General features: G+C 40.3%; 1 protein-coding gene across 1 annotated transcript in view; it reads right to left on the reverse strand.

Moving 5' to 3' along the window:
• The window catches only part of ABCA10 (ATP binding cassette subfamily A member 10), a 71,576-nt gene that overhangs the window by 24,777 nt on the left and 25,436 nt on the right, over window positions 1–21,363 (reverse strand). Inside the window, 13 exon segments of the mRNA XM_030296414.1 lie at window positions 2,309–2,446; window positions 4,085–4,218; window positions 4,931–5,097; window positions 6,942–7,140; window positions 8,466–8,585; window positions 9,402–9,541; window positions 10,956–11,046; window positions 12,371–12,509; window positions 12,745–12,864; window positions 13,283–13,458; window positions 14,023–14,133; window positions 16,167–16,225; window positions 20,982–21,150. Of these exon segments, the coding sequence (XP_030152274.1) occupies window positions 2,309–2,446; window positions 4,085–4,218; window positions 4,931–5,097; window positions 6,942–7,140; window positions 8,466–8,585; window positions 9,402–9,541; window positions 10,956–11,046; window positions 12,371–12,509; window positions 12,745–12,864; window positions 13,283–13,458; window positions 14,023–14,133; window positions 16,167–16,225; window positions 20,982–21,150 (1,763 nt within the window).

Consider the following 21,363-nt stretch of genomic DNA (forward strand, 5'->3'; position numbering starts at 1 on the left):
TTTTCCCTTTTTTATCTACAATAATTAAACACACCTGTTAGGAATTACTTGAAGGCTGAGGACAGTTATTAAAATCGTATATAATCAAAAACTGCACTGTATCTCATAAGACACAAAACAGAAAAGAGCCAAGACCCAAAAGGACACTTCAGAATTTAAAACGAAAGAGAAAAAAATGGGGTGCCTGGGTGGCTCAGTCAGTTAAGCATCCAACTCTTGATGTGGCTCAGGTCATGATCTCATGGTTCATGAGTTCAAGCCAGGAATCATGGGCTGCGCTTGTGCTCTCTCTCTCTCTTAAAATAAGTAAGTAAACTTCAAAAAAGTAAATAAAATAAAATGATAGAGAAAACACCATAGAACTGTTAAATAATCATAATTTTAGAGTTGGATTGTATATTCTCATAAATTTCAGTGTGATCTATCCGTCTATTTACTCTCCACATTTTCCCCCCTTAAACAAGGAGTTTAGTTTTATTTTCTCTGTGCATTTGCAAAACACTTAGGACCAACGCTTGGTGAGTTCAAGCCCCACACTGGGCTCTGTGCTGGCAGCGAGGAGCTTGCTTGGGATTCTCTCTCTGCCCCTCCCCCACTTGTTCTTGGTCTCCCCGCCCCCCCCCCCGAAATAAATAAATACACTTAAAAAAAAATAAAACCTCCTGTGAAAAAAAAATTACATTAAAAAAAAAAGGCCTAAGAGGGATTAGTGCCTTAGCTCTAGGGAGCTACAGCAACTGTGACTGGTCCAAGGAATTGAAAAAATATCGGGAAAATAGAACAGGAGGCAAGAGAACGAGAAATCACTGAGGAAGAGGGCCTTGAAGTGGGCCACCAGGGGGAACTGGAGGCCGGGGGGTGGGTCTGGATGGAGGGAGGGGCCCCCGCTGGTAGCCACTGGGGGGGGGGGTGCGGAGGCTCAGTATATCCACGAGGAGGTATCACTGGAGTAGGTCCACGCATCCCAGGTGGAGGCATAGGACCTAGGTGACCCATGGGAGATCCAAACGGAGGCCCTCGAGGGGGCATGCCCTTTGGAATAGGTCCGGGATGAGGCACTCCAGGTGGCCATCGTGATGGTGGCTGTCCCCCACCCCCAGAGCCTGGGGGCCCAGCATGGGGTGTCCTAAGCCATAAAGACCACAGTGGGCTGGCTGCATCTGAGACACCCTTGGATGGGGCATCCCACCTGGTGGGAATGGGTGAGGACGTGAGTGTCCATGCCCAGGATGTCCAGCCAGTGGGGTTCCTGCTGATGGTGGGCCAAGTCCTCCAGCTCCAGGAGGCACAGGTGGTGGGGGCATGGCTGGGGGGTATCCCAGGTGGAAGCATTCTAGGAGGCAGCACTGTGGTGTTGGGGGGAGGGAGGACCCAGGAGGAGGCATGCCTGGTGGAGGAAGCCTGGACCCCAGTGAGATACCACAGGATTGGGGGCTGAGGGTGGATGTGGTGTATACTTTCTACACTTGCTTTAATCAATGTATATCACATACTCAATAAACTCCCCTAGGGAGAAGTGATGTAAGATTAAGGATTTGCATTTGAAGCTTTGTAAGTGTTCTAGATTTCTAAGCAAGTCCATTCATTCACTGATTTTAGAAACTATGTATTAGGTACCTCGTTAAGTGTGAAGAGTTATTCAAGACAGATTCGTTAACAGACCTATTATTTTTCTCTATTATTTTACAGTTTTCAGTGTCCTTTGGATCTTGGCTCTTTTAATGTTCTATGTCTTGGGGAGCTGTGGATACTTTTGAATAGACAAGATTTTATTTTATTTTTTTTCAATCCATTTATTTAGTTTGAGAGAGCACTCATGCAAGCAGGGGAGCAGCAGAGAGAGAGGGAGACAGAGCTTCCCAAGCAGGCTCCATGCTGACAGCACGATGCAGGTTCGACCCCACGAACCATGAGATCATGACCTGGGCAGAAATCAAGAGTCGGATGCTCAAACACCTGAGCCACCCAAACGCCCCGATTAGATAAGAGGTTAGACTGGAAGGATGAGGCCAGTGATAAAACGAGTCTAAGTATCAGGTAGACACTCAAGAAATATTTGTAGAATGAATGAAAAAGGTCAGGCTCTGTTCTAGGCACTGAGGAAACGGATTTAATCCTCACAATAACTATATATAGTAGATACAATTATATTCCCCATTTTATAGACAAAGACAGTAAAGCAAGGAATGGCTAAGAAAGTTCCTAATAAATAGCAGAAACAGGACTCAAACTCAGGTGGTAAGCTATAGAGTTCTCCCCCTTTATCCCTCATTAAATAGTCTCTTATATAAGTCAATACTGTACTTACAAAAGGAAATGTGATTCTCTCTGTTTTAATAAGTTCAGTAAAGTTAAAAATTCCAAGAAGGGCGTTGCTAACAATTCCCATAAGAACAGGAAAACAAGTCATTCTCTTGGTATTACACGCAACTGAAAATCTGTAATCCTTAAAAAAAAAAAAAGACACACAAATATAAGTTTTAAATTCTTAAAGCAATCATACTTTCTGTACAACTTATAAAGGACCAGGGTGGAATTAGGGTGAGAAGGAGACTATTAGTTTTTCTTTGACACTTCAATCTTTTTGAATTGTTGTAAGAATGCATTATTTTGGTAATCCAAATGACTTATTCTATAAATGAAATAGATGAACATTCACTAACATGAAAGGATGTCAACGAGTTATATTTTATGTGACAGAAAGAGTTTCAGGGCCCTCTAATACAATTCCAATTTAGGAAATATGTCTTAGAATATGAGATTGTTCTAAAAATAATGTATTTTTATAAAGGAAAAGTGTGTAGAAGACATTTACCAAACAACAGTTAGAAATATAATATGGGAAAATAAAGAAATGAAATTATTTAGAGAATTTTCCCTTCTGTATTACATATCCCAGTAATGTTTTAATTTCCCTATTAAAAATGCATTGCTTTTTTTCTGCTTTATGGAGGTGTAATTGAAAAACAACATTTTAATCTACTTAAAATGTAGTTCATAATGATTTGACATACATATATATTGTGAAAAGATTCCTCCCATCTAGTTAACATTTCCATCACCTCAAATGTATATGTGTGTGCATATATATTATATGTATGAACACTTATATTATATATAATATATATGAACATTTAAGTTCCACTCAGCAAATTACGATTATACCTTACAGTGTTATCAACTATAGTTTCCACATTACACATTAGGTCTTCAAACCTTTTTTATCTTTTTTTTAATGTTTACTTATTTTTGAGAGAGAGAGAGAGAGAGACAGAGTGCAAGTGGGAGAGGGGCAGAGAGAGAGGGAGACACAGAATCTGAAGCAGGCTCCAGGCTCTGAGCTGTCAGCACAGAGCCTGACGCGGGGCTGGAACCCACGAAACGTGAGATCATGACCTGAGCTGAAGTCGAAGTTGGACGCCCAACTGACTGAGCCACTGAAGCGCCCCAAGCCTTATTTATCTTATAGCTGAAAGCTTATACGCTTTTACCAGCCTATCCCTATTTTCCCCACCCTTAGCCCCTGGCAACCACTTTTCTACTTTCTGCTTCCAGGAGTTTGACTTTTTTTTTCTACTTATAAGTGATACCACGTAGTATTGGCCTTTCTCTATCTGTTTTGTTTCACTTAGCCTAATGCCCTCAAGATCTATCCATGCTGTTGCAAAACATGCATTGCTTTTATAACAAATAAAATCATTAATAACGGTGCCTGGGTAGCTCAGCTGGTTAAGCTTCTTACTCTTGGTTTTGGCTCAGGTCATGATCCCGCAGTGAATGAGTTCAAGCCCCACATAGGACTCTGTGTGGACAATACGGAGACTACTTGGGAATTTTCTTGCTCTCCCTCTCTGTGGCCCTCCCCCCATCCTCTCAAAATAAATAAACTTTAAAAAATAAAAAACAAATCACGAATAAAAGATGATCCCTTTAAGAGATAGAAACGTGTGCTCTTTAAAGGATTACAATTTCATACCTTAACTCAACAAGGACTCAAGAGTTGAGTTGCTTCTCTATAGATCTCAAGTATTAGAAGGTGGCAAGACCCCATTCATGATTCAACAGTACGTGGATGCAAACATACCTTCCGGTCACCGGACACTATGATGGCTCCATTGTAGGAAGGATCATCGGAGCCATTTCTATTTCTAAAATCATCTACTTCCAGAAGTATATCCTGACGCTTCAGTGCCTGCATAAAGTCTTCAATATTTGATCCTAATGTAATCAACGAAGGAAGGCAGAATAACATCAAGGAAACCAACGTCTAAGCTTTAAAATAGCAAAGATGTCTCCTCATGTTAAGGAATGCCCAGGATAACATGGTAAGGACCTTCACTCTCTGAGAATATCCTGAGATTAATTCTGATGCTGGGACAATGAAATGTGGTCTACCGTCTTGAGTGCAACAGACTCCTTTCAGAAATATGTTCGCGGATTTTGTACTTCTTATGAAGGGAAAAGGGAGGGCTTTTTGCAATTCTCACAGAAATAAAACTTTTTATTAGCAATTTTTATAAACTCTGCCAGATGTCTGTAATGTTTGTAGCTACAAATACTATGTACAAAATACAAACCTCCTAAGCTAGGCTTGTTCTACTGATGATACAAATCGGTCCTACTCATTATCTAACCTGTTGTATGTGGCCAACTCTGCAGTGATATTTACTGTACGAGGGACCCGTTCAAAACATCTTCATGAGATGAAGGTAATTTGATATTATCCATTATGTCCATTACTTTTCTTGGTTTGAAAACATGTTATCAATTTCCTTAATTTGAAAACAAAGCAAGCTCTGGACACAAACACCGCTTCTCCCCCTTGCCGCTCAAGCTATTTTTAATATAGGTCTTTTTTGCTGCTCAGGTTTGTGTTTCAAAAGATCTTTGATGATAAAAACCAAGAGTAGATTTAATCCCTATTTCTCACCTGTATTGTTGATGACCAATAGACTGGTAAGAGGAGTCTGTGAGGGTTGTTCCAGAGAAAGAAAATACATACTGGATGAGAGCTCCCGACAATGAGTGGAATGAGATAATGCAACCACTATCTTCACAAAAATGGTAGGGATTAAAGGAATACCAAGTAACAGTAACCTAAGTAAAAGAAAATTAAAATGCAAGTCTAAAACATCTTCCCTCCAACTATTTAAGTCACAAAACATGCCATAGAAATGCCAACTTTTGGAAATTCAACATACAAATATGGCGGTTAGTTACATAAAATGACAATGACGTTAATCTGAAAGAGGCTCAAAATTTTTCATAAATCATATCACACTGCGAGATTTCCAAGGATAATAAGAGCATCAAAAGAGAAGGTGAAATCCAAGTGGGTTCCTCTGGTGGGTGTGCTGGTTGATCAGGACAACAGGGAAAACATTGGATGGGATATCAGGAGCCTCTAACAGCCTATCTACATAGTTTTAAAGGGAAAGAAGCCTTATTTCACACTGCCCTCAAACTTGCAATGTGTACAATTTCAAGTACCATTTTAACTTGCATCAGCTGTTGTTTTGTGTATACTTTAATTTTCATGAAACTAGATGCCATATTTAATGCACAGTTTTCAGGTCCTAGAATGCATTCTTCCAGCTCAAACTACCAGTTGGGAATCTCTCAAGTAATCCTTTTGTTTCTCTAATTAAACTTGGTGAGTCCACTCTTTGCAACGACTTCTTTCGCATCAGACCTCAGGCTCTACCACCTTCTCCCTTCACAGGGGAAAAATGAAGTCCAAACTCTCGCTGATCTTATCACCTCCCCTCCAAGGACAGAAAACATTTCCATCCCCTCACTCTGTCCTTCTGCTGTAATAGATGTTATCTCTGCTCACTACCAAAGCTCAGTTCTTCTCAATACTGCTCTGAACCCAAACCTTTGCCACCCACCCTGACACCTTGCTTTGTTAGCTCATCTTTCATTGTTTTCATCCTACTGGCATATTCTTACCATGGCTGAAGCATTTTCTAATGTCTCCCATTGATTAAGGGGGGCGGGGGGAGGCAACAACAAAGAAAAAAAAAAAAGAAACTTCCTGACTTCAATCTCTCTTCAGCTATTACCTATCTTTCTACTTCCCTCCATGGCCAAGCACCTCGAAAGAGTTATCTATTTTCAGATCTTCTTGCCTTAAAACCTTTCATGACTTCCCTTTTTGCCAAATACAATTGATGCTTTCTGGTCTAAACTGGGGTTCTCTCCCTCCTATTTACTAATCCCTTCACGTTTTCCAGTCTTGGCTCAAATGTGACCATTTCAAAGAGGCCAACACTGATCACCTTATTTAGAACTATAACGAACCCCTAACTCCCACCAGCCCTTCCCATCCCTTTACTCTATTTTGTGTCACCTACCATATAATTTATTTAGTTTCTATATTTGTTATTTGTTATCTTTTCCTCCCAGCCAGAAGGTAAACACCATAGCACCTAAAACAATGCCTAGCACATAACAAGCCTCAATAAGGATTTGTGACATAATAAATGATTAACATATTTATTGGGTAACTATTTAATTAGTATTTTTCTCCCCCACACGATATAAGTCTAAAGGCCTTTTCAGTTGTACTCACTTCTGTAGGATAGTACTATAGGCACTGGAAAAACATTTATTAAACACATGAAGAAATTAATAGACTTGTTTTCTTCACATTTGAACTTTTCGGCTCATATTGACTAGAGAGATTTAAAGTAGTCTGATACTGGGGAGCCTGGGTGGCTCAGTTGGTTCAGTGTCCAACTCTTGATTTCGGCTCAGGTCATGATCTCATGGTTAGTGAGTTTGAGCCCCGCATCAGGCTCTGTGCTAACAGTGTAGATAGAGCCTGCTTGGGATTCTCTCTCTTCCTCGGTCTCTGTCCCTTCCCTGTTTGCTCTCTCTCGCTCTCACAATAAATAAATAAAGTAGACTCAAAGAAAAGAAAGCCATCTGATACTTACAAGGACAAAAGAAGTTTCCTCTCGTGCCTTAACTTTAAGAAGCGAAGCCTTGCCATTGCACACACCTGTCGTCTCCAGAGAGTTCTGGTACTGATGGCCTTTCTCAATCCAGGAAGAGAGCAAGGAGCCTGTTGCATTTCAGACTCAGTTCCAGCATCCCTTGTCTCATTGACTTTCTCCTGTTTCCAAATGCCAACATCTGTAGCCATGTAGTAAACCATTATAACGGGCTACGCTATTTGTACTTTCTCTTTAGAAACTTTGAAAATGACACCAGAATGTTTTGAAACAGTACTTTTAGTAAGTTAAGCTACTGATATCCATAACTCTTACATTGAAAATGTGTCCTTCAGACAAATATAATGGATCCAATTCCAATGAGTGAGTATATTAACTTTTGAGACTGAGTTAGGCTTCTTGGGAAGCATTTATTCTTTCAAACCAATAGCAGCGTATTACCAAGGGATTTTTGCAGAGCGAGTTTTATGCGAAAACACGAGGATAAATGCGAAAACACGAGTTTTATGCGAAAACACGAGTTTTATGCGAAAACATGAGTTTCTAAAAGGTCTGCTCTGTCATCTGGAGCTCCTCCACAGAATTACTGATGACTGACACCCCAGTGACTATTTCAAGACACTGGTTTTAAGGAATAGAAAGTCCATGAAAGACCTCTTGTTCAAATCCCACATATGCCAAGTGGCAGCTGTTATGTCTTGGCTAATCACTCAACTTCTCCAAATCTTAGTGTTCTCCCTGCATAACACAGTTATGATGGGAATTAGGAACAACATAATCCAACAGCTGAGCACAATGGCTGGCACATAGTTAGCCCCGAAATGCCTCTAATGATTATTATTACAAACCGAACTAAGGGAACATATCATCTTATCAAGTTACCTGTTGTTAATACATTAATGAGAATTAATTTACGAGCTAAGTAAGAGTACATTTTTATAGAGAATGGCAGGTAAGAGACAAAGCCAGGACTCATGACATTGGCAGGAAGCTATTGATGATAAAGGACAAGTGGGCATTGCAAAGGGATGTGAGTGTTACTGCCATAAGAGGGAGACAAATGTTACAAAGTAATTACCCAGCACCAGGTCTGATAATGTTAGATATAAAATAATTACAATACTTTTAGGGGCGCCTGGGTGGCTTAGGCAGTTAAGCGTCTGACTTTGGCTCAGGTCATGATCGCGTGGTTCATGAGTTTGAGCCCTGCATCGGGCTCTCTGCTGTCAGTGTGGAGCCCGCTTTGGATCCTCTGTCCCCTTCTCTCTCTGCTCCTCCCCCACTTGCTCGAATGTGCTCTCTCTCTCTGTCTCAAAAATAAATAAACACTACAAAAATTTAAATAAAAATAAAATAACTATGATTCTTTTAAAAGCAGGCAACCCTATTTTATACCTAATAGACATTCTAGGCAGAATTCCACATAAAAATCTACAAATATGACAATACATGGTCATTTTCTGTTTTTTTCTTTCTTAATTTTCTGCTAGACACGCATTATTATACCTGGCTCATCAATTGTTGATTTGCCTTCTAGATTCAAGAAGACTTCATTCAGAGTTGTCATGGAAACATCATAATTCATTATGCCCTGATTAGAACACTTTTCAAGATCCCTGTAAAGATCTAAAAAGAAGAAAGTAATAAATTAATGCAATTAAAATTGCTGATAAATACACTGAAATCCTAAAGATCACTCAGAATAGATAAATCTAAAAGCATTTTCAAATTAAAGCTGCCACAATAATCCAATAAGAACATCCCCATGTTCTCTGGTCCTTCAAATCAATTTTATTATTTTAAATCTCTTTTTTATTTCAGAAGCTTTAACATTTCTTGTATCACCATGGCCATGTATGAGTATGTATGTCTACTTAAAAAGTCATCAAGCGGCTCCTGGGTGGCCTCGTCGGTTAGGCATCTGACTTTGGCTCAGGTCATGATCTCGTGATTCGTGAGTTCAAGCCCCGAGCTGGGCTCTGTGCTGACAGCTCAGAGCCTGGAGCCTGCTTCAGATTCTGTCTCCCTCTCTCTCTCTCTCTCTCTGCTTCTCCCCCACTCACACTGTCTCTTTTTGTCTGCCAAAAATTAATAAAGGTTAAAATTTTTTTTTAAATAAAAAAAAATAGTAAGGCCTTATTTAATCTGTGTCTCTAACAGAAATGAAAAGTTTTTGCTCTTTCAGAAAAGAGATATTTCAAAGCTTCATTGAATGCTGACAAAGAGAGCAAATCTGGGTTTCTCAGTGAAATACATTCATGGAAATTTTAGTTGATCTCACATGAAAACCATGTATCTGATAACACACTTCATTATGTTGAAATAGGAGGCAGAGCTCTTAGGAATAAATATTTTCATGGGTATAAGCTTTCAAATCCAATTGACAGAAGACAGAATGCATGGACACTTAGCTGTAGTCTCTGCGACCATATAGTAAGTTACCTGGAAACTTGTTTGTTCTTTCCAAGGGCAAAAGATACACAAGCTTTTCTTCACTTTCTGCTCTTAACTTGGCATCAGGGACGTGCCGCCTGATGAGGGATGTGATTCTCTCCAGATTACACATTTCATTCCTATGTAAACTAAGGTTACAAAAGAAGCAGAAGTCTTTTGAATTCTTCTCCAACACCATGGCTCATCACAAGACAGTCTTCCATTCAATAATTTGAATATATTACAGGCGTCTCCTGCTAACTTCAGGAATCAGGTTCCCAGAAATCAGATATTCTACTTCCAAGTGCTAAATGGTAGCCTCGTTTGAATTATTTTAAATGGGAAAAAATACAGATATTACATGTCAATTCCAAACCCCCAGCCAACTTCCTGAAATGTAACCAAAGTAAGTTGAAATTTCAGTAAACATATGATATGGATAGATAGACAGCAGGCTGGTATGTAAATACATATGTATATATTACATATACATATGTATTTACATATTATATATAAATAAAATATATACTGAGATATGTATATATAAAATCATGATAGGATGTAAAGTACATGAAACATCTGGATCATTAAAAAATTAATAGGGTCTTTAATAAATAATTGCTTTTTTTGTAGCAAATGGCTTCTATTCATGCTAATAACTTGCTTGTTGATATGCTGTGCTTTCTAAATTATCCCACGTGGTATTCTGACATCAAAGTTGATTCTGACGCATAAAGATGTCTTGGAACACAATTTCAGACCTTCAGGGCCAATTGTTTCATTAAAAATCACTTGCTTTCTCTGGGCGGCAGGGGGGTGGGGGGGCGGCGCCTGGGTGGCTCAGTTGGTTACGCATCTGATTCTTGATTTTCGCTCAGGTAATGATCTCATGCTTTGTGAGTTTGAGCCCCACGTAGAGCTTTGCACTGAGAGTGCACAGCCTGTATGGGATTCTCTCTCCACACCTCCTCCTCCGCCCCCCACTCCTCCCACACTATGTCTCTCCCACTCTCTCTCTCTCTCTCTCAAAAAATAAATAAACTAAAAGTTTTTTTTAAATTACTTGCTTTTTGAAAACATAATTATAAATTTTTATATATTAGCCAAGAAATGTTTTATTGAAAGATATATAAGCATTTGGAAATCTACATGTTTAAAACCAAGAAACAACCAACAAGGAACATGTCAATGAGGGAGATACATTGTACTGTTTATTGTAAATCAATTTCCACCAAATATTAGGTTGGTTTTCTTATACCTCTAGAGGATTACATGAAATGCCACCCCTTGTATCAACAGTCATATTAAAGAGCTACTCCCATGGGCGCCTGGGTGACTCAGTTGGTTAAGTGTCCGACTTTGACTCAGATCATGATCTCACGGTTCATGAGTTGGAGCCCCGCATCAGGCTCTGTGCTGACAGCTCAGAGCCTAGAGCCTGCTTTGGATTCTATATCTCCCTCTCTCTCTGCCCTTCGCCTGCTTGCACTCTGTCTCTCTGTCGCTCAAAGATAAATAAACATTAAAAAAATTTTTTTTAAAGTTACTCCCAGAATACATTACCTTAAATGATATCCAATACCCCATTTTTGCTTCAGAAACAAAGATGACCCTGCACATTTCAACTTCCCATTAGACAGAAACACTTTCCTATCTGAGTAGAAAGAAAGAAAGAATAAATTATGTGAATTCCTTATATGGGTATATTCTCTGCTGTGGAGACCAACACACTGAATGGGTTTTTCAGTATGAATGTAGTCTCGTATGACTGAGCTCCTGGGTACAGCACCATTTCTCATCCCCATGCCTACTTTGAAGCAGGACTCAGAAATTCACTGTGTCCCTCACGGGTTATCCAATGGCATAAAACATTACAAGGAGGCCCAATCTTCAACTCTCCCTTCGTGCACATACTTTACTATGTAACTTTGCAGTGTTCTCTCACCATGATCAAGGAGATCTGCTCTACCCCTTGATATCTGCCTCCACCATGCGATTTTCTTTGGCCAATGCCATGTTAGCCTACTTTGGCCAATAGAGGCTTGAAATGGGCTTATGCATTGGGACTTGGTCTCTAGAGCCTCAGTCCCTGCCATGAGAATGCCTGGGGTAGTCTGCTGGAAGATGAAATACATCTAGAGTGGGGCTGTCACCTAAGTCACCTTAGGTTATCCAACGGGCCTTGCCAATGGCCATTCAACTACCAGACATAAGTAAGTGAACCCAGTCAAAGATGGGAAAATCTCTCTAAGCGAGCCCACCCTAAATTGCCAACTCTCCAACTTATGCACTAAATAAATGCTTATTGACTCAAGACACTAAGTTTGGGGATGGCGTGTTTCATAGCTTTATTGAGGCAGGAAGTAGTGGACATGGAAGTCAAGTATATTTTAAGGAAACTTAGTATAGGATCGTACTGCACGTCAGACAGTAAACTTTCTCTTCTTTTCACGCCGTCCGTTTCTGACTTAATTTGTTCCAAATTCTTCTTCCATACCCTTTTCTGGCTCACTGAAACTAGTCCTCCACCTGCCACTATGTCCTAGGCAGAACATTCTCCAATATTGCATCTTCGTACCCTCGATTAGTGAAACAAAGATCCTCTTAAGAAGGCAATGAAGGCTTGTAAATTTAGAAAGTTTTCCCAGTGAAAGGTTTTTTCTACCCAATAACAAAAACTATATGAAAGTTAATATTGGAGTTTCAAAAAATTGTAAATGTACTTGTGATTAATGTAGACAGTGAAAAAAGTTACAGACAAGAAGATACATCAAGCACGGGTCTAAGAACTCAGGGGGAGTGCTTGCTACTAAGAACTCATGGGGAGCTCAGCATCCCTCTGAAGCAAAGTGCATCTTTAGAATGTCATTACTCAAATGGACTTTAAGCAAGATTCTCTTTAAAAAAAAAGACTATAGACAATATCTCTCATGTTAAGTCCTTAAATAACTAGTTAGAAGAAAGAAGCCAAGAATCACCAGCCAAGATGTCAGCCTCATCCATAATCTGGGTACTAAAAAGGATCACACGGTTTGTTTTCCGCTCCTTGAGGAGGTTCCAAACTTGGTGCTTTGAAAAAGGATCCAGTCCAGTAGTTGGCTCATCCAGCAGCAAAACCTACAGACGAGGAAGAGTATGAAAGTATCTTTCAGTTCCAAGTGAGGACCTTCAGAAAGTTGCATGGAAACCCATATAATTCCTAGATTCAAATACAGCCTTCCACGGGATTCCCCAGAGGCTTGTATGGCCCCCTATCACAAATTTCCTCTCATATTTGGTAGAGTTTAGACTTTAATGATAGCTTGATATCCTTCAGTACAAATTAATTTCAAAAAAAATTTTTCCCTCTTACCTGAGGATCTCCTAAAAGGGCAATCCCAAGTGTCAGTTTTCTCTTTTGTCCACCAGTCAATTTTTTAGCAATAACGTCTTGAGTGTTTTGTATGTCCAATTCCATTATGACTCTTTTCACCTATCAAAAAAAACCCATCTACATAATACAAAATGTTTTACTTCAATCAGTTTTTCTAATAATTAGGAGAAGTCTATTCTAAGAACTTCATCAACTTTATTTATGAAAAAATAAAGTAATAGTTAAAAAAAATATGGTCATGAGGGACGCCTGGGTGGCTCAGCCAGTTGAGTGACCGACTTCGGCTCAGGTCATGATATCACGGTTTGTGGGTTCGAGCCCCGCGTCGAGCTCTGTGCTCATGGCTCAGAGCCTGGAGCTTGCTTCGGATTCTGTGTCTCCCTCTCTCTCTGTTCCAACCCCGCTCGTGCTATCTCTGCCTCTCTCAAAAATAAATAAACATAAAAAAATTCTAAAAATATGGTCAAGAGCAAAGTAAAGTATTTTCAAAGCCACCAATTCGAATATGTTCACCTACCTCTTGTTCCACTTCCTTGGACTGAATCCCTTTTATTTTAGCAAATAGCCTGAGGTTTACTCTCACAGTCAGAAAGTCAAATTGAATATTGAATTGTGGACAAAATCCAATGTTCATTCTAGTTTCTTCCATGTTCGTTATTTCAGAGAGTTGGGTATTATAAATAGTGGCTGATCCTAAAATAGAAATTTTATTTTATTTCATTTTATTTTAATGTTTATTTTGAGAGACAGAGAGAGAGACAGAGACAGAGAGTGAGCGGGGGTGGGGCAGAGAGAGAGGGAGACACAGAATCCGAAGCAGACTCCAGGCCCTGAGATGTCAGCACAGAGCCCGATGTGGGGCTCGAACTCATGAACCGTGAGATCATGACCTGAGCCGAAGTCAAACGCTTAACTGAGCCACCCAGGCACCCCTAGAAATTTTATTCACCACCAGGATAGTAACTCTGTGAAGAGTGATAATATGGGATACTAGTTGAAGAAACCTCACATTTTATAATTGTATAATTAATACATTTAATTTCAGATTATTTAATTTCAGAAATTCAGATTATTCTCAACACAAATATCAGGGTCTATGGCAATGCCAAGAATACAGGGAACGGCAAACAATAGCAGAGCGGAGATACAAGCTTTCTCATGAATTTATACAAATATGAAATAAATATTTCCTATTCTAAATTAAGCAACTGTGTAAACAGCCTGCTTAATCAGCCGCTTGTGAAACTATTTCCTTACCTTTCGTAGGAACAGACAACCCACTAAGAATGTTCAGCAGTGTCGATTTACCAGCGCCGTTATGTCCAAGGATTGCAGTCACTTGTCCTTCATATATGTCAAGAAATATGCCTGTTTTAGGATAAAAGGTGAAAAGTAGCCTTTGGACCATATTCAGATGGAATGAACCTTAAAAAAGTCACAAGAGTCAAGTGTATCTTAGCACTTCATTTCACTGGTATTCGGAGATGTCCCCTGTAAGATGACGTATTTAGTTGTGTCTATTTATGAAGAAAAAAACCCCTTAATTTCTCTGGAGAAATTGGATCAAGACTGAGAAATAAATGTCTGCCTTTCTCCCTGCCCAAATCCTTTGAGTGTCAATGAATATATCAATTTGATGTTAAAGAATAGCCTTTGCTACCAGGAATAAAGCAGAGTAAAGGGAGTATTTGCTTCCTGGGTAAAGGAAAGCGGTGTGGAAGAACATTCTCACAGAGGCTCCCAGAGCGGAGACAGAAGGGCCAGATATAGAGGGAAGGGGCATTTATTCGATATTTGGAGGGAGGGTGGACCAGTTGAGGAGAGGATCGTAAAGTTTCCCCAGGCACTGGTCACTGTTCTGTTCCGTATGACAAAAGTATGGATGTGGCCTCTAGAGGGGGTCTGCTGGGACCCAGGACATGTCACAGGCATTTTTTTTTTTATATGAGTGCTTAGGACTTGATCGTGTTTTTCTTTAATATTTGAAAAATTATCTGACTCCATGGAGAAACAATAGAGGTCCATTAGCATCCTAGAACTTTTAGAGATTCTCTAAAGATTGACAACAGATGGAATTCTATTGCCAGAGAATATAAAAACCAGGCAAACCACTGCCCAAAACAGATGATGGAAAGTTCTCTGAAAGTAAAAACAATGCTGGTGATACTTCAAGCTCTGTTTGACAAATCTAAGTCACAGATTATAAACTTGCCTAAGTGGTGGGAACGCAAACAGGCGCAGTCGCTCGAGAACAGTGTGGAGGTTCCTCAAAAAGTTAACAATAGAACTACCCTACGACCCAGCAATTGTACTACTAGGTATTTATCCAAAGGATGCAAGAATGTTGATTCAAAGGGGCACATGCACCCCAATGTTTAGAGCAGCACCATCGACAATAGCCAAATTATGGAAAGAGCCCAAATGTCCATCGATGGATGAATGGATAAAGATGTGGTATATATATATATATATGTATATACACACACACACACACACACACACACACACACACACACACACACACAATGGAGTATTACTCGGCAGTCAAAAAGAATGAAATCTTGCCATTTGCAACTATGTGGATGGAACTGGAGGGTATTATGCTAAGCAAAATAAGTCAATCAGAGAAAGATAAATATCGTATGATTTCACTCATATGTGGAATTTAAGAAACAAAACAGATGAACATGGGGAAGGGCAGGAAAAATAATGTAAAAACAGAGGGAGACAAACCATAAGAGACTCTTAAATACAGAGAACAAACTGAGGGTTGCTGGAGGGGAGGGGGCTGGGGATATGGGCTAAATGGATGATGGGCATTAAGGAGGGCACCTGTTGGGATGAGCACAAGGTGTTATATGTAACTGGTGAGCCACTAAATTCTACTCCTGACATCATTATTACACTATATGTTAACTAACTTGAATTTAAATAAAATGAAAAAAACCCAGCATAATTAGTACAGTCCTGTTTTTTAAAATACTATATGTAAATATATTATCGAGGACTATCCCTCATAGCAGAAATGTGGTTTTTAAAAATTTTCTTTTTATCTATATTCATCCTCTGATTTTGCACTATGACTATCTGTATTTTCAGGAAGCAAAAAAAAATTATTTTCATTAAAAACATCATCGGGCGCCTGGGTGGCTCAGTCGGTTGAGCGTCCGACTTCAGCTCAGGTCATGATCTCACAGTCTACAGGTTCGAGCCCCGCATCAGGCTCTGTGCTGACCACTTGCTCAGAGCCTGGAGCCTGCTTCAGATTCTGTGTCTCTTTCTCTCTCTGCCCCTGCCCTGCTCACGCTTTGTCTCACTCTGTTTCTCAAAAATAATTAAATGTAAAAAAAAAAAAAAATTAAAAAAAAACATCATCAAAACAATGAAGTTTTTCTCTTTACCTTGCAATGCTTCTACGTTTTCAGGCTTTCCATCATATTCTTTTCTAATATTTCTGATTCTGAAAGAAGATTAAGCAACTTTGAGGTAAGTACATTTTTGGATAACATAGATTATGTTAACTGCCAATACTATAGTTTGCAATTGCACCTGAACCTCACAAGGTAGGGTGTTGCCTTCGTAATGGGATCCAAGGAGGGCAGTGGTAAAAGCTCATACCGCCCCCCAAAAGCTTTGCCCGGACCTGCTCATACCCTTATCAAACTGGGCATTTCATGTACTCCAGGTGTTGTCCTCAGTTTGCAAATGAAGAAAAAGCCACTATTGTTAGAAAGGAAGGAAAGAAGAAGAGGAATAAAAAGGGAGGAGGGGGGAGAGACTTTCCCTCAGTCCTGCACCCCTCTCCAGCTATTAGTTAACTGTTCATCTTCACGGGCACATTTATCAAAATATAGTCTCGACTCTCTATTTCCATTTCTGTATCTCACATTTACTCCCAACCTAAAGCAACATAGCTTCTGACCCTACAACTCCATTGAAACTATCCTCAGCAAAGACACCAATGACATTCTACTGAATCCAATGGACATTTTCCAGTCATTGTTGAATGCATGCTGTATTAATGGAGCACCTGGGTGGCTCAGTCAATTAAACATCTGACTTTGGCTCAGGTCATGATCTCACGGTTCATGAGTTCGAGCCCCGCATGGGGCTCTGAGCTACAGCATGGAGCCTGCTTTGGATCGGATCCTCTGTCTCCCTCTCTCTGCCCCTACCCTGCTCTCACATGCTCTCTCTCAAAAATAAAATAAACATTAAAAAAAAAAATAGATGCTGTATTAAGTATCTACTTGCTCTTTTCTTCTTTCAAGGCTTTATTTCTTTGGCTTCTACCTTCTTGATTTTCATATTATTCTCTTACTTTTCTGCTCAGCGTACTTTATGGATTCCTTAAACTGGATTCCACACTATTCCACTATTTTTCTTATTCTCAAATCTCTGCTATACAATATTACCCACTCTCACTGCTTCAACTCTTACTTAGATTCTAATGATTCCAAGATTTGTGTCATTATGCCTGTCTTCAAAGTCTCAAAGGTACAGCTTTCTTTTTTTATTTAAAAAATTTTTTTTAACACTTATTTATTTTTGAGACAGAGAGAGACAGAGCATGAACATGGGACGGGCAGAGAGAGAGGGAGACACAGAATCTGAAACAGGCTCCAGGCTCTGAGCAGTCAGCACAGAGCCCGACGCGGGGCTTGAACTCATGAACCACGAGATCATGACCTGAGCCGAAGTCGGGCCGCTTAACCGACCTGAGCCACCCAGGCGCCCCTCAAAGGTACAGCTTTTTGCTGTATCTCCTCACCTCAAAACCACACAGCGTATATTATCTTTTCCCTCTAAATCACCCCCACTTCAGTTCTCTATGTCATTTGGTGTTTTCAGCATCCACCCAGGAATACGAACTAAATGCCTAAGAAACATCCACGATTCTTTCTTTACCTATTTCTTACCTCCACCTGTGGCCCACACAATTATTATAATTTAACCTTATGGATTTATGAATGTAACTTTATGAATTTATTTGAATTTATCCCTTTGTCACTTGTCCGTGACCTTCCAGTCCAGATTTTTGCCGTCTCTCACCTCGACCTCCGAACTTGATGGTCAGTTATCCATTCGCCTCAGCCTAGACCTTTGTCTCCAATGCAGAGGGCACACCAGAGACTACATTTCTCAGAATCCTTCTCTGTATTGGACTTAAGAGACCTTGGGCAAGTGAAGACAGGCCATTGTTCCCTGAAGGTCATGGGGGCAGACACATGGGCAGACTCCAGATTTGTAGCAGCTGCTCAGACTTCTTGACAAACCCCGTTTTGCTGCCGCAGGTTAAGAAAACTGGTGGGCATTTGTCCAGAGAATCCCCCCATTCACAGCGGTTTACCAGCAAACTTGTCGAAACCCACCCATTTCCACACATCAGGATAAGGTCCTCAGCGGCTATGCCCCTGACTTTCTGGCTACAAACTTTCTCGCATCTTCCTCTTCTATCTTTAGTACTTTTTTGAATTCTTCATCCCCATACCAAATCCCTTTACTTACACGGTATTTCCAGCAACTCCTTTTCCTGACCAACCCCAGACTGACAACCTCTGACCTGTTTCCACTTCTCCAGCTGTGTTGCCTTCAAATCCAATCCATAAAGCTGTCGAACAAAGGTCTGGTTGTCCAATTTGCCTCCCTAAAATTACGTGGTGATTCCCCACACTATACAGAACAGCCTGTCCTTCTTAATTTGGCAGACAAAACCCTATGTGATCTGATTTGGCCCATACCTCTCACGATTTACTTCTCCTTCTTCTAGCCTTGTGCTTTGAGCTCTGAAATGTCATTTTCTTGTCATTCTTCACACACACACACACACACACACACACACACACACACACATTGTTTCTTGCTGTGCTATGTTGCTCACATCATACTCCCTGGTTGGAAGAACCTTCACATGCCCCACCACAATTTCTGTGACCAAGACCTTTTCCTCCCTTAAGGCTCACCTCAATAGTTATCTCCTTCTGACCTTTCCCACCACCCTTAGGCTGGGCTGAATGATCCTTCTCTCTGCTGGGTTATTCTCTGCAGTCATCTCTACCACTCTTTTTGCTAATTATCTATATAACTGCCTGCTTTCCCCTGGGCTCTGCCTGTCCTGAGGTTGACGGCCGTCATTACTCTTTGAATCCTAGATCTGGCAGAGGGCTTAATGGATGATGAGTAAATGAATGAAGTAACTAATTTGCCAGCAGAAATAGTCTGACCCCGAACGATCAGAGGGGCTGGTTTGAGGCACGTTGGGCTACCAAGTATAGAAGGAGGAGCTGTCAAGGTAGACGACGGGAGAGTGCAGGTTTAGACAGGCTAGAGCTCTCGTGTATGTCCCCGGGAGTTCAGTTCATGTCAGAGTATTAATGCCAAACTGGATCTCAGACCACGGGATAGAATTGCTGGCGGCATCCACTTAGGAGAAGTGAATGACCACACAACCATACCCGTCTCCGTTGCCCCCTGGATGAATATAAGTCAGGGTTAGGGTTCTGAGCATTTACTGAACCACGTTGCTGAAAGATGAGCTTCTGGCCTGACTGATGGAACTCAGCCCTGATTTAACTTGTTAATCTAGGTAAAATTTCTCGTGTCAACACAGCTCCTGGAAGCTCATGGTAAGGGACATGATAACCTGAAATAGCTATATAAGTTTTCACACAGGTGCACGGGCTGAAAAGACGACTGGCAACGGCAGAATTTGAGAAGTTCCAGCTCCAGGAAGTAGAGGGTTTTCTTCCTGATGCTTCCATGTCAGGTTTAGTTTTCTCCTTTCTCTGTCGTCTCCCTGCTCATGTCCCCTTCTCCAAGATATATTTGCCAGTCACCGTTGACCTAACTGTTTCAAAATAAGTGAACTGATGTGAGCATATCTGACTGAATTTCTTTTGGATATTCCTAATAGCAAACAGTCACTGAATGCCTATTTTGGGCCAGGCACTATTCTAAAATCTTTACACATGGTAGCTCATTTACTCTTCATAGCAAACTTTCTACCAGTGTTATGCCCATTTTTAAGATACAGAAACTGAAGCACAGACCAGTTAAGTAATTTAGCTGGGATCACACAGTTAGCAAGCAGCAAAGCCAGGATTCAAATTGGGTGGTTTAAATCCATGGACCACGTTGTAATCACTATGCTCCATTTTCTTCTCAGCAAACACTTTAAAAAAAATAACCTCACAAGAATGGAATGTCTTTTAGGAGTATTTCTCAGTAATCTCTTTTAATGAAAGAAGGAAACACCTAGAAAAGCAGGCACTAAAACATGATGAAATTAGGAATCAGGAAGTCATTGTCTATGCATCTTCCTGGGTTTCCCTGAAAACCTTTACTAATGTTTCCCTCTGCATCATTTGTTATTTCTATGCCCTTTCAATCAACTGCACCCATGTGGATAAAGATACAAAACTAATATTTATCCGATTCCTATTATGTAACAGGTATATTTAATTATCTCACTGCTTCTTTAAATCCCTCGAGAAGAAGTCATTATCCTGCTGAATTACATTACACTTTTCTGAGAAACGAAGAAAATGAGGTTCAGAGATCTCACATAGTTTAGCAAAAAGTTACCAAGCTCCGAAATCATGAAGAAATCTTTGACTTCAAAACCACAATCCGTACACTCTCTAAAGGCAGATAATCCAAGTTTGAAACATGTGTGTATTATATGCACTATATACGTGCATAAATACTTACCACAATGTGAGTGTATTAGAAGACAATGCAGAGAGGAGATTGTAAATGGTGGGGATAGAAAGTAGAAGACAGAAAATAAGAAAATAACTAGGGCTGCTGAATTTTGCTGCTGACACTATCAGCAGCAAAATTCTATTTTTATTTAACTATTTATTTATTTAGAGAAAGAGAATGAGAGAGAGAGAGAGGGGCAGAGAGAGAGGGAGGGAGAAATCCCAAGCAGCCCCACGCCCAGTGCAGAACCCGACACGGGGCTCGATCTCACCACAGTGAGATCATGACCTGAGCTAAAATCAAGAGTCAGACGCTCAGCCAACTGAGACACCCAGGAGCCCCAGTACTTCCTTTTAAAACGATGAATGAAAGAAATTTAGAATGATGGCAGAAATACCTGAAAGAATGGAACTTTCAAAAGCACATCATCTTTAACATTTGACCTGTGGTTGGTCCCTTCTACCTTAGTTGATTACAATTTTACCTATAAGTGTACATAATTGGTTAGTTACCTTATGGCTTCTTTTCCATGGAACTCCAGAGGCACCGGTTCAAAAGAGTCATCAGGGTAATGCTCGGGATTGATTTCGTCCTCAAAGACTTCATGATGAGTGTTTCAATGTTGGGACCAAAATGAAGACTTTAGGAAAAACAGTGGTGAACACGGGTGGCCACCTTCATCTGGTCAATCAAGGCACATATTGTTATACACTGAATCAATCATCTACACAGTAAAGAAAGACATTTGTCCTAGTGAAGCCTGATGCCAATTTTTTCTATACATTAATGATTTATATTTTCCGGGCTTAAAAAAATTCTTTTTAAACATTTATTCATTTTTGAGAGGCAGAGAGAGAAAGAGCGCAAGCAGAGGAGGGGCAGAGAGAGAGGGAG

Source organism: Lynx canadensis, chromosome E1, assembly GCF_007474595.2.
Source record: "Lynx canadensis isolate LIC74 chromosome E1, mLynCan4.pri.v2, whole genome shotgun sequence".
In the NCBI taxonomy this organism is placed as follows: Eukaryota; Metazoa; Chordata; class Mammalia; order Carnivora; family Felidae; genus Lynx; species Lynx canadensis.